We start from the raw sequence: 13,703 nt of genomic DNA, 5'->3' as shown, positions 1-13,703 counted from the left end.
CTCCGTCAGTCAGAGTTGGCCATGGATGTTGCATCCTAGCTGTCTAGATGCACAGGCCAGGACAGTACAATACGGAGTGCGAGCTGTTGCCCACGCAGTAGGCTCCCCCACCCCCCCCCACGCACCTGATAAACCCAAAGGAACGGCAGACACTGATACAGTTTGGTACCAGCAGCGTCGCAGGAGTTGTCAGTCAACACTGAACTCAGCGTAGTGACTCCAGCTCCCGATTTTCCCTCGGAGTTTACTCCTGAAACCTTCCCCATGGGTGGGTAGAGCTGCAAGGCAGCGGAGGTTAGAGATCAGAGCTTTCCATCTCCTGGATGAGCTGCCAACCTGGGCTGACGAGCCCCATCAGCCCAAAGCGACTGGCTTCAAGGTGCCAGTAACCGGCCTTTGCCCCGTCTCCTGTCAGTAGAGACAGATCTGCTGGGCTTAGTAGCTTAGCCACATGTGAAGGTCAGGAGCTGGACTTGGTTGTCAGAGGCTGTTTGAGACACACGCCACTGGGAGCATTTTATAGGTAGTGGGAGCTTGTTCCCATTACCACCCCTGGCTGGAACAACTGAATTCCCCGAAAGTTCTGAATTTGGGCACCACCGCAGCCTGTCGGTTAGTGTGACACTTCACAGCACCAGCGACCCGGGTTCAATTCCCACTGCTGTGAGGTGTTTGTACGTTCTCCTCGTGACCATGTGGGTTTCCCCTGCTTACTCCAGTTTCCTCCCACTGTCCACACACTCCGGCTGGTATGACAATCGGTCACATGGGTGTAATTGGGCTCGTTGGGCTGGAAGGGCTTGTTACCACTGTATCTCTAAATAAAACAGTCTAATTCAAGAAAGAGAGCAAACTCAGCTTATCCAGAACCAAAATAACCAAGTGTTTGATGTACAAGAGCAACAATTTCAGACCTGCACCCAGACCATAGCCCTGAGTGAACATCATCAATAACCCGCTGTTTTAACCATGTACACAGCACAGCCAAATAGCTCACCAACACCTCCACTTCCTCAAGAGTGTAAAGAAATTCTATTTTTTTTTTGTCTGTGCTTGCGCGTCTGTGTGTGCGTCCATGACGACGACTTTTTCATGGCTTTTACAAGGCACAGAGCAAGAGAGAGACTGTGTGTTTGCAGTATTTTCCCTTCATTTTACGAGGTCGAGTTGCGATCTCGACACTCAACCCGGCACGGATGGAAAGCGTACTCGGGAGTGGACCCGACTGGTTTTGAACCCGGGAACTTTCGTTCCCGAGTCCAGCGCTGATATCATTGTGCCATCAGCCGGCCCAAGAGTGTGAAGAAATTCTGAGTAGCTCCATGCACCCTCTCCAATATTAATCAATGCACCATCGAGAGCATCCTATTGGGATGCAACACAGCTTGGCACGGCAACTGCTCTGCCCGTGACGGGTAAGGAAAGGGGTAACATATACGAAGTGTTTAATGGTGCTGGGCCAGTACTCACCGGGGTGGGGGAGATCTCACTGAAACCTATCGAATATTGAGAGGCCTAGACAGAGTGAATGTGGAGAGGATGTTTCCTACAGCGGGGGAGTCTCAGACCAGAGGGCACAGCCTCAGACGAGAAGAATATTCATTTATAACAGAGACGAGGTGGAATTGCTTTAGCTAGAGGGAGATAAATCTATGGAATTCATTGCCACAGTCAGCTGTGGAGGTCAGGTCAGGTCATTGGGTATATTTAAAGTGGAGTTTGATAAGTTCGTGATCAGTCAGGACATCAAAGTTTCTGGGGAGAAGGCAGAATAGGGTTGAGAGGGATAGTAAATCAGTAGTGATGGAATGGCAGACCAGACCTCAGGGGCTGAATGGCCTTATTTTGTTTCTACGTCTTGTGGAGTGCAACAAACTACACAGAGTTGTGGACACAGCCCAGAAACCAGCCTCTTCTACATGGATAAAATGCTGGAGGAACTCAGCAGGCCAGGCAGCATCTATGGGAAAAAGTACAGTTGATGTTTCGGGCCGAAAGTCTTTGGCAGGCCTGGAGAAAAAAAGCTGAGGAGTAGATTTGAAAGTAGGGGAGAGAAGAACACCAGACGACGGGTGAAACTTGGGAGGGGGAGGGATGAAGCAAAGAGCTAGGAAGCCTCCCCTCCCCCACCACTTCACCATTTCCCATCTCCTTTCTCATGTTATCTCCTCGCCCACCATCCCCCTGCCACAATTCTTTCTCCTTGGCCTTCTGTCTCTTTCACCGATCAACTTCCTAGCTCTTTGCCTCATCCACCCCCCTCCAAGTTTCACCTGTCGCCTGGTGTTTCCCTCTCCCCCCTCCTTTGAAATCTACTCCTCAGCTTTTTATTCCCCAGTCCTGCCGAAGGGTTTCGGCCCGAAACGTCGACTGTACTTTTTTCCATAGATGCCGCCTGGCCTGCTGAGCTCCTCCAGCATTTTGTGTGTGTTGCTCGGATTTCCAGCGTCTGTAGATTTTCTCTTGTTTGGGATTCTTCTACATTCTCACTGCCTCACTTTCACTTCTGGACTAACTTTCAAGGAGTCTTCATCTCATGTTCTCGACATTTATTGTTTGTTTATTTGTTATTATTTTCTCTTTTCCTTTTGCACGTTAGTTGTTTGTCCAGCCTTTTGGATGTGGCCCTCCATTGACTCGACTAAGGTTGCTGGATTTACAGTGAACTCCTCCAAGAAAATGGATCTCAGGGTTCTACATGGTGACATTACTGCACTTTGATAACAAATTGACTTTGAACGCAGCTAACATAATCGAAGTCTCAGCCCGCCCCAGGTATTCTCACTTCCTCTCCCATCAGGCAGAAGACAAAAGCCTGAAAGCACGTACCACCAGGCCCAAGCACAGCTTCTACATCACCAGTATAAATAGCTCTCCAGAACAATCTACCTCTGCCTGTACTGCACTCTCTCTGTAACTTTATTCTGGTATTGTTTCCCTTGGACTGAGGTGACAAAACGACCTGCATGGATGACAGGCAAAATGACTAAAACGAGGAGACATAACTTTAAGGTGACTGCAGGAAAGTATCAGGGCGATGTCAGAGATGGTTGGTTTATTTATTTGACACGTGTGGAACGCTCTGCCTGGGTTGTGGTAGAGGCAGATACATCAGGGACATTTAAGATACTCTTGGGCACACGGATGATACAGAAATGGAGGACGGTGTGGGAGGGAAGGGTTTGGTTGATTTTACTGTGGGTTGAAAGGGAAGGGTTTGGTTGATTTTAGAGTGGGTTGAGAGGGAAGGGTTTGGTTGATTTTAGAGTGGGTTGGGAGGGAAGAGTTTGGTTGATTTTACAGTGGGTTGGGAGGGAAGAGTTTGGTTGATTTTAGAGTGGGTTGGGAGGGAAGGGTTTGGTTGATTTTAGAGTGGGTTGGGAGGGAAGGGTTTGGTTGATTTTAGAGTGGGTTGAGAGGGAAGGGTTTGGTTGATTTTAGAGTGGGTTGGGAGGGAAGGGTTTGGTTGATTTTAGAGTGGGTTGAGAGGGAAGGGTTTGGTTGATTTTAGAGTGGGTTGAGAGTGAAGGGTTTGGTTGATTTTAGAGTGGGTTGGGAGGGAAGGGTTTGGTTGATTTTAGAGTGGGTTGGGAGGGAAGGGTTTGGTTGATTTTAGAGAGGGTTGAGAGGGAAGGGTTTGGTTGATTTTAGAGAGGGTTGGGAGGGAAGGGTTTGGTTGATTTTAGAGAGGGTTGAGAGGGAAGGGTTTGGTTGATTTTAGAGTGGGTTGAGAGGGAAGGGTTTGGTTGATTTTAGAGAGGGTTGGAGGACGGTGTGGGAAGGAACGGTTTGGTTGATTTTAGAGTGGGTTGGGAGGGAAGGGTTTGGTTGATTTTAGAGTGGGTTGGGAGGGAAGGGTTTGGTTGATTTTAGAGTGGGTTGAGAGGGAACGGTTTGGCTGATTTTAGAGTGGGTTGGGAGGGAAGGGTTTGGTTGATTTTAGAGTGGGTTGGGAGGGAAGGGTTTGGTTGATTTTAGAGAGGGTTGGAGGACGGTGTGGGAGGGAACGGTTTGGTTGATTTTAGAGTGGGTTGAGAGGGAAGGGTTTGGTTGATTTTAGAGTGGGTTGAGAGGGAAGGGTTTGGCTGATTTTAGAGTGGGTTGGGAGGGAAGGGTTTGGCTGATTTTAGAGTGGGTTGGGAGGGAAGGGTTTGGTTGATTTTAGAGAGGGTTGGAGGACGGTGTGGGAGGGAAGGGTTCGGTTGATTTTAGAGTGGGTTGAGAGGGAAGGGTTTGGTTCATTTTCGAGTGGGTTGGGAGGGAAGGGTTTGGTTGATTTTAGAGAGGGTTGGGAGGGAAGGGTTTGGTTGATTTTAGAGAAGGTTGAGAGGGAAGGGTTTGGTTGATTTTAGAGTGGGTTGGGAGGGAAGGGTTTGGTTGATTTTAGAGTGGGTTGGGAGGGAAGGGTTTGGTTGATTTTAGAGAGGGTTGAGAGGGAAGGGTCTGGTTGATTTTAGAGAAGGTTGAGAGGGAAGGGTTTGGTTGATTTTAGAGTGGGTTGGGAGGGAAGGGTTTGGTTGATTTTAGAGAGGGTTGGGAGGGAAGGGTTTGGTTGATTTTAGAGAGGGTTGAGAGGGAAGGGTTTGGTTGATTTTAGAGAGGGTTGAGAGGGAAGGGTTTGGTTGATTTTAGAGTGGGTTGGGAGGGAAGGGTTTGGTTGATTTTAGAGTGGGTTGGGAGGGAAGGGTTTGGTTGATTTTAGAGTGGGTTGGGAGGGAAGGGTTTGGTTGATTTTAGAGTGGGTTGGGTGGGATGGGTTTGGTTGATTTTAGAGAGGGTTGAGAGGGTTGAGAGGGAAGGGTTTGGTTGATTTTAGAGAAGGTTGAGAGGGAAGGGTTTGGTTGATTTTAGAGTGGGTTGGGAGGGAAGGGTTTGGTTGATTTTAGAGAGGGTTGGGAGGGAAGGGTTTGGTTGATTTTAGAGAGGGTTGAGAGGGAAGGGTTTGGTTGATTTTAGAGAGGGTTGAGAGGGAAGGGTTTGGTTGATTTTAGAGTGGGTTGGGAGGGAAGGGTTTGGTTGATTTTAGAGTGGGTTGGGAGGGCAGCGTTTGGTTGATTTTAGAGTGGGTTGGGAGGGAAGGGTTTGGTTGATTTTAGAGTGGGTTGGGAGGGAAGGGTTTGGTTGATTTTAGAGTGGGTTGGGAGGGAAGGGTTTGGTTGATTTTAGAGAGGGTTGAGAGGGAAGGGTTTGGTTGATTTTAGAGTGGGTTGAGAGGGAAGGGTTTGGTTGATTTTAGAGAGGGTTGGAGGACGGTGTGGGAGGGAACGGTTTGGTTGATTTTAGAGTGGGTTGGGAGGGAAGGATTTGGTTGATTTTAGAGTGGGTTGGGAGGGAAGGGTTTGGTTGATTTTAGAGAGGGTTGAGAGGGAAGGGTTTGGTTGATTTTAGAGAGGGTTGAGAGGGAAGGGTTTGGTTGATTTTAGAGTGGGTTGGGAGGGAAGGGTTTGGTTGATTTTAGAGAGGGTTGGGAGGGAAGGGTTTGGTTGATTTTAGAGAGGGTTGAGAGGGAAGGGTTTGGTTGATTTTAGAGAGGGTTGAGAGGGAAGGGTTTGGTTGATTTTAGAGTGGGTTGAGAGGGAAGGGTTTGGTTGATTTTAGAGTGGGTTGGGAGGGAAGGGTTTGGTTGATTTTAGAGTGGGTTGGGAGGGAAGGGTTTGGTTGATTTTAGAGTGGGTTGGGAGGGAAGGGTTTGGTTGATTTTAGAGAGGGTTGAGAGGGTTGAGAGGGAAGGGTTTGGTTGATTTTAGAGAAGGTTGAGAGGGAAGGGTTTGGTTGATTTTAGAGTGGGTTGGGAGGGAAGGGTTTGGTTGATTTTAGAGAGGGTTGGGAGGGAAGGGTTTGGTTGATTTTAGAGAGGGTTGAGAGGGAAGGGTTTGGTTGATTTTAGAGAGGGTTGAGAGGGAAGGGTTTGGTTGATTTTAGAGTGGGTTGGGAGGGAAGGGTTTGGTTGATTTTAGAGTGGGTTGGGAGGGAAGGGTTTGGTTGATTTTAGAGTGGGTTGGGAGGGAAGGGTTTGGTTGATTTTAGAGTGGGTTGGGAGGGAAGGGTTTGGTTGATTTTAGAGTGGGTTGGGAGGGAAGGGTTTGGTTGATTTTAGAGTGGGTTGGGAGGGAAGGGTTTGGTTGATTTTAGAGAGGGTTGAGAGGGAAGGGTTTGGTTGATTTTAGAGTGGGTTGAGAGGGAAGGGTTTGGTTGATTTTAGAGAGGGTTGGAGGACGGTGTGGGAGGGAAGGGTTTGGTTGATTTTAGAGTGGGTTGAGAGGGAACGGTTTGGCTGATTTTAGAGTGGGTTGGGAGGGAAGGGTTTGGTTGATTTTAGAGAGGGTTGGAGGACGGTGTGGGAGGGAACGGTTTGGTTGATTTTAGAGTGGGTTGAGAGGGAAGGGTTTGGTTGATTGTAGAGTGGGTTGAGAGGGAAGGGTTTGGCTGATTTTAGAGTGGGTTGGGAGGGAAGGGTTTGGCTGATTTTAGAGTGGGTTGGGAGGGAAGGGTTTGGTTGATTTTAGAGAGGGTTGGAGGACGGTGTGGGAGGGAAGGGTTCGGTTGATTTTAGAGTGGGTTGAGAGGGAAGGGTTTGGTTGATTTTAGAGTGGGTTGGGAGGGAAGGGTTTGGTTGATTTTAGAGAGGGTTGGGAGGGAAGAGTTTGGTTGATTTTAGAGAGGTTTGAGAGGGAAGGGTTTGGTTGATTTTAGAGTGGGTTGAGAGGGAAGGGTTTGGTTGATTTTAGAGTGGGTTGGGAGGGAAGGGTTTGGTTGATTTTAGAGAGGGTTGAGAGGGAAGGGTTTGGTTGATTTTAGAGAAGGTTGAGAGGGAAGGGTTTGGTTGATTTTAGAGTGGGTTGGGAGGGAAGGGTTTGGTTGATTTTAGAGTGGGTTGGGAGGGAAGGGTTTGGTTGATTTTAGAGAAGGTTGAGAGGGAAGGATTTGGTTGATTTTAGAGTGGGTTGAGAGGGAAGGGTTTGGTTGATTTTAGAGAGGGTTGGAGGACGGTGTGGGAGGGAACGGTTTGGTTGATTTTAGAGTGGGTTGGGAGGGAAGGGTTTGGTTGATTTTAGAGTGGGTTGAGAGGGAAGGGTTTGGCTGATTTTAGAGTGGGTTGGGAGGGAAGGGTTTGGTTGATTTTAGAGTGGGTTGGGAGGGAAGGGTTTGGTTGATTTTAGAGAGGGTTGCAGGACTGTGTGGGAGGGAAGGGTTTGGTTGATTTTAGAGTGGGTTGGGAGATCAACACAACATCATGGGCTGAAGCGTTTGTACTGCTCTATGTTCTAAAACAGGGCTAGGCAACCTTAAGCACAAATGATTTTCTAGCACGCGTTATTCATTAACTTGAGGCAAAACATAACTAGAAGTATTTAAATGGATAATTCCCATATTTCAAGTTTTTTTGTGGCATTTATCTGGCCCACCAATTGCTCGTTAATACGCGATCCAGCCCACATACACAAAAAGGTTGCCGACTCCTGATCTAAAACAAAGTTTTTCACTGTATCTTAGTATATGTCACAATAATACACCAATTTACCATCATAGTGACTACATAGGGCAGCAAATAGGACTGTGCAGGGTCTAAGTCATGTTTCACAAAGTTATACCATTATCTTCCTTTATCCCATCACCCACATAAAGAGGTCTACCATAAGCACCTTCGTCCACATTGCTCCTATGATCCTTCGTCTCCCCATTGCTCAGCACCGCCTGACAACCTCCCCAGACTGTAGAGAACTGGTTGCACCCTCACCTGGTATGGAAGCTGCAATGTCGACCCAGCACTGAGCTCTACCACAGCCACAACCCTACCGAGGGCAGCTTCACGGTGACAGCATCCATCACCGAGGACCATCAACGCCGAAATGCTCCCCTCTCATTGCTAACATCAGGGAGCAGGTACAGGACCTGAAGACGCACACTCACCATTTTAGAAACAGGCTTACAGATCAAGTGGAGAGCCAGAGGATTGATGTCGAAGGTGGAAATGGCCAATATGAGGGGGCATAATTTAAAGGTGATTGGAGAAAATTATAGGGGAGGATGCAAATGTCCAAAGTTGTTTTATTTTAAAACACAGAGAGCGGTGGGAGAGTGGAACACCCAGTCAGGGATGCTGACGAACATTAGGAGCATTTAGTAGATTCTCAGATAGGAACTGGATGATAGAAAGGTGGGGTGTAATGTGAGAGGGAAGGGTTAGATTGATCCTGGAGTAGTTTAAAGGGTTAGCACAATATTGTGGGCCAAAGGGCCTGTACTGTTCGGTGTTCTCCAGCTGCCTGAGGAACCTGTCTCATTCTGGCCACTCGCTTCACCAGATGTGGGAGCCGAATGTGGCCATTTGGCCCATCGAGTCTGCCCCACCATTCCATCATGGCTGATTTAGCATCCTCCTCAACCCCGTTCTCCTCGTAACCTTTGACGCCCTGATTGATTAAGAACCTATCAGTCTCTGCTTTAAATATACCAAGTGACTTGGCCTCCACAACCATCCGTGGCAATGAATTCCACAGATTCACCACCCTCTGACTAAAGAAATTCCTCATCTCCATTCTAAATGGACATCCCTCAATTCTGAGGCTGTGCCCTCTGGTCCTAAACTCAGTCATTATAGGAAACACTGCATCCACTCTATCTGGGTGTTTCAATATTCAATAGATTTCAATGAGATTCCCCCCCACTTCTTCTAAACTCCAGCAAGTACAGGCCCAGAGACCTTGTGAACCTTCTCCAACATCAGAAGATCTTTTCTTAGGTAAAGCACCCAGAACTGCTCACAATACCCCAATCTGACTAACGACTCGTAAAGCCTCAGCATTCCATCCTTGCTCCTATGTTCTAGATCTCTCAAAATGAATGCTAGCATTGAACCTGCCTTCCTTACCACCAACTCGAAGCCCGCAAGTTAACCTTAGACAATGCAAAGTTCAAACACTGAAACACACTCTGACCAACCAGAGAAGGTAAGTAGTTTGTCGTGGTCAATGTCGTCTCATTCCTTGGTAGTCCCTGGAACAGTGATAACATCTCAACCTCTTTTCTCTCATCCAGATTTGTAACTGTATAACTAACACAAGCCATAAGCGTACAATGCCAACGTAAACGAATCCCATCTCTTTGCACATCTACACCCCTCTATGCCCTGTCCAGATACCCCAAACACCTCAACCCCACCACCCCCGACTACATACAATAATGATTTGTTTATAAAACAATATAGTTCACAGCGGTTTACAATGCAATAAGTTGTAAACATGAAAATAAAGTTTATAACAATAAATATGAAAAGATAAAAAGATAAAACAAGGCTAAATAAGTTTCAAATAGGTTTAAAAGTGTTAACTGAGTCTGTATTGCTTATAGTTTTAGGTAGTGAATTCCACAGTTTAGGAGTGCAGCTCAAAAATCTGAGCTGCCAATTATCCTCTGAGGGAGATTGTTTACTGGACTGGTCTAAGAACACTGAGGCTGTCTACAAGGAGGGTCAGAGCCGTCTCTATTTCCTGAGGAGACTGAGGTCCTTTAACATCTGCCAAATGATGCTGAGGATGTTCTACGAGTCTGTGGTGGCCAGTGCTATCATGTTTGCTGTTGTGTGCTGGGGCAGCAGGCTGAGGGTAGCAGACACCAGCAGAATCAACAAACTCATTCGTAAGGCCAGTGATGTTGTGGGGATGGAACTGGACTCTCTCACGGTGGTGTCTGAAAAGAGGATGCTGTCTAAGTTGCATGCCATCTTGGACAATGTCTCCCATCCACTACATAATGTACTGGGTGGGCACAGGAGTACATTCAGCCAGAGACTCATTCCACCGAGATGCAGCACAGAGCGTCATAGGAAGTCATTCCTGCCTGTGGCCATCAAACTTTACAACTCCTCCCTTGGAGGGTCAGACACCTTGAGCTAATAGGCTGGTCCTGGACTTATTTCCATCTGACATGATTTACAAATCACTATTTAACTATTTATGGTTCTATTACTATTTATTACTTATGGTTCAACTGTAACGAAAACCAACTTCCCCCGGGATCAATAAAGTGTGACTATGACTATTTTTAAAAGACTGGCAGAAGTAGCCCTGAGAGATTGAAATCCCTGGTATGCAAATATCCCTCACCTGGCACGGCCCTGCCTCAGACCCCCACCACACCCGTACTCCTATCTCTGTCTGACCTTGCCCATTGACCTTGCCCTTCTTTGTTCCCCCACCCCCACCCCCTCTGACCTCTCTCTCCCCACTCACACACTCTGCCCCTCACCCTCGCAATAATTTCTCCCAACACAAACAAAATGCTGGAGGAACTCGGCGGGTCGGACACTATCTATGGAGGGTCAGCGTTTCTCAGCACTGGAAAGGAAGGGGGCAGACGCCAGAGTAAATGGTGGATGGGGAGGACAAGCCGGCAGGTGGGGGGTGAGAGGTGAGAGGTGAGAGGTCGGGGGGATAAAGCGCTGAAGAGCCCTTCGCTCTTTCTCTCCCTCCCGCCACTCACTCACTCTTTCTCTCTCCCTCCCCCGCGGTGGCTGTGCCCCGGTCGCAGCTCACCCTGCTGCCGGCAGTGGGACATCGCTGCCCGGTCGGTCGGTCCCTCCGTCCGTCTGTCCGCCCAGAACCACGCCGCGACCTCTCACCCCCCGCGCACGGCAAGACCCCGCCAGCCAATGACAGGCGGCAGGCGGGCCCGACCAATGGGAAGCCGCGCTCCGGAGCGTGCGGGGGCGCGCACGGGGGAGGGGCAAGGTGTCGGGACGGCGCCCGCGCCCGTGCCCGGGGTTGTGACTGTGGGATCCGCGTCCTCATCGCCAGGCGCGTCCACACCGAGAACCGTACAGAGTGTGCGTGATTTTAGCTGTCACTGCGTGAAATGTCGACTCGACAAGTGCGGGAAAGTTCCGCTAGAGAGGGAAATGAAAGTCATCCATGCGCCTCTTCAATGTACCTGCCTCTCCCACCACCCGTGACAGTGTCTCCCCTACACCCACCACCCGTGACAGTGTTCCCACCACACCCATCACCCGTGGCAGTGTCTCCCCCACACCCACCACCCATGACAGTGTTCCCGCCACACCCACCACCCGTGGCAGTGTCTCCCCTACACCTACCACCCGTGACAGTGTCTCCCCCACACCCACCACCCGTGACAGTGTCTCCCCCACACCCACCACCCGTGGCAGTGTCTCCTCCACACCCACCACCCATGACAGTGTTCCCACCAACCCTGGCAGTGTCCCCCACACCCATCACCCGTGACAGTGTTCCCCCCACACCCACCAGCCATGACAGTGTCCCCCCCCCACACCCACCACCCGTGACAGTGTCTCCCCTACACCCACCACCCATGACAGTGTTCCCTCCACACCCACCACCCATGACAGTGTTCCCGCCACACCCACCACCCGTGACAGTGTCTCCCCTACACCCACCACCCGTGACAGTGTCTCCCCCACACCCACCACCCATGACAGTGTTCCCGCCACACCCACCACCCGTGACAGTGTCTCCCCCACACCCACCACCCATGACAGTGTTCCCGCCACACCCACCACCCGTGGCAGTGTCTCCCCCACACCCACCACCCGTGGTAGTGTCTCCCCCACACCCACCACCCGTGACAGTGTCTCCCTCCACACCCACCACCCGTGACAGTGTCTCCCCCACACCCACCACCCATGACAGTGTTCCCGCCACACCCACCACCCATGACAGTGTCTCCCTCCACACCCACCACCCGTGACAGTGTCTCCCCCACACCCACCACCCATGACAGTGTTCCCACCAACCCTGGCAGTGTCCCCCACACCCATCACCCGTGACAGTGTTCCCCCCACACCCACCAGCCATGACAGTGTCCCCCCCCCCACACCCACCACCCGTGACAGTGTCCCCCATACACACCCACCACCCACGGCAGTGTGTCCCCCCCCCACACCCACCACCCATGACAGTGTCCCCCCGCCACACCCACCACCCGTGACAGTGTCCCCCCCCACATCCACCACCCGTGGCAATGTCCCCCCCACACCCACCACCCCATGGCAGTGTGTCCCCCCACATCCACCACCCACGGCAGTGTCCCGCCCCACACCCACCACTCTCTGACACCCCTCCCTCCATCAACCATCTCAAAGTGGTGCCCCCCTCATTTTAGCCATTTCTGTCTCGGTAACGTGTTCAGCTGTAAGGGACTTCTAAAGTTACCGGGACTGGAGGGCTCGAGTTACCAGGAGAGACAGGACAGGCTGGGAGTGTTTTCCCTGGAGTGGAGGAGGCTGAGGGGAACAGGTTTATGAAGTCATGAGGGGCGTGGGGTCACAGTCCTTTTGCTAGAGTAGGTTTACAAGGTAGATACAGCACAGTACATGCCCTTCTGTTAAGAGCCAGCTCTTAAGACCCTCCCCTCCTATGTGACCCTCCATTTTTCTATCACTCCTTTGCTCCAAAGAAAAAAGCCCTCGCTCGTTTAGCCTGTCCTCATAAGACAAGCCCTGTAATCCAGGCGGTATCCTGGTAAATCTCTGAACCCTCTCTAAAGCTTCCACATGCTTCCTATAATGAGGACAGAACACAATACAACACAACACAACACAATTCCAAGGTTTAGTTGAAGGGGGGGGAGATTTAAGTGGGACCTAAGGGGCAATTTCTCCACCCAGAGGAGCATCGGGATATGGAAGGAGATACTCGAGGAAGTGGTTGAGACAGGTAGTCAAACAGGAAAGGTCTGGAAGGATGTGGGCCAAATGCAGCCAGGCAAGATTAGCTCATTGAGGCAGCTTGCTGCTGGTGTTCTATCGAAGATTGTAGGTATGCTGAATGTGTGACACTACCTGTCGGTTGTCTTCAGCACGTGTGAGTGTGCTGCTTGTTGTGACACATTTCACAGTGTGTTTCTTTGTTTGTTATGTGCTGTGTCGTGTGACGTAGACGACCATGGGCTTTCCATGACCATGATTGTTCTCGGCAAATTTTTCTACAGAAGTGCTTTGCCATTGCTTTCTTCTGGACAGTGTCTTTACAAGACAAGTGACCTCAGTCATTATCAATACTCTTCAGAGATTGTCTGCCTGGCGTCAGTGGTCACATAACCAGGACTTGTGATCTGCACCGGCTGCTCATACGACCATCCGCCACCTGCTCGCAAGACTTCACGTGACCCTGTTCGGGGGCTAAGTAGGTGCTACACCTCGCCCAAGGGGGACCTGCAGGCGAGCGAAGGGAAGGAGCACCTTACACCTCCTCTGGTAGAGACGTATCTCCACCCCAACACCCAATGTTTCACCCAATGTGCTTAAAAATCTGAATCTGAATTAGGTATGAACTTAGTCGACACAGATAAATTAGGCCCAAGGGACATTTTCTGTGCTATTTAGCTCTAAGACTTTCTGACTGACTGTCAAAAACAAAACCAAATGCCAATGAACTACTAAATGGATTTTTTCATTCTAGTTTTGTACTTTCTTGTAAAAAACGTATTAGTTTTTTATTGTGAATGTTGCTTATCTGATGCTCCGTGCCTGTGATGCTGCAAGTATGTTTTACATGGGACCTGTTAACATGACAATAAACTTAACGTTGACTTTGACTCATTGATCGCTGAAAGAACAAAAATCTATTTCAGATTTAACAACGTAATATTCAGAGTTCTCTAATGTACAGTACTGTGCAAAAGACGTAGACATACACACACACACACACACACACACACACACACAC

General features: G+C 49.7%; 1 protein-coding gene across 1 annotated transcript in view; it reads right to left on the bottom strand.

Moving 5' to 3' along the window:
• LOC134356984 (mitochondrial intermembrane space import and assembly protein 40-A-like) overlaps nt 1-10,666 on the bottom strand; it is a 29,498-nt gene extending 18,832 nt beyond the window's left edge. The window contains exon 1 of the mRNA XM_063068275.1: nt 10,536-10,666. Coding sequence (XP_062924345.1) covers nt 10,536-10,557 — 22 coding nt within the window. The 5' untranslated portion in view covers nt 10,558-10,666. The remainder of the gene's footprint in view (nt 1-10,535) is intronic.
• Between the last annotated feature and the right edge of the window lie 3,037 nt (nt 10,667-13,703).

The sequence above is a fragment of the Mobula hypostoma genome, chromosome 15, assembly GCF_963921235.1.
Source record: "Mobula hypostoma chromosome 15, sMobHyp1.1, whole genome shotgun sequence".
NCBI classification, from domain to species: domain Eukaryota; kingdom Metazoa; phylum Chordata; class Chondrichthyes; order Myliobatiformes; family Myliobatidae; genus Mobula; species Mobula hypostoma.
Note: the sequence above shows the minus strand (reverse complement) of the source record. Positions and strands in the feature narration are given on the sequence as shown.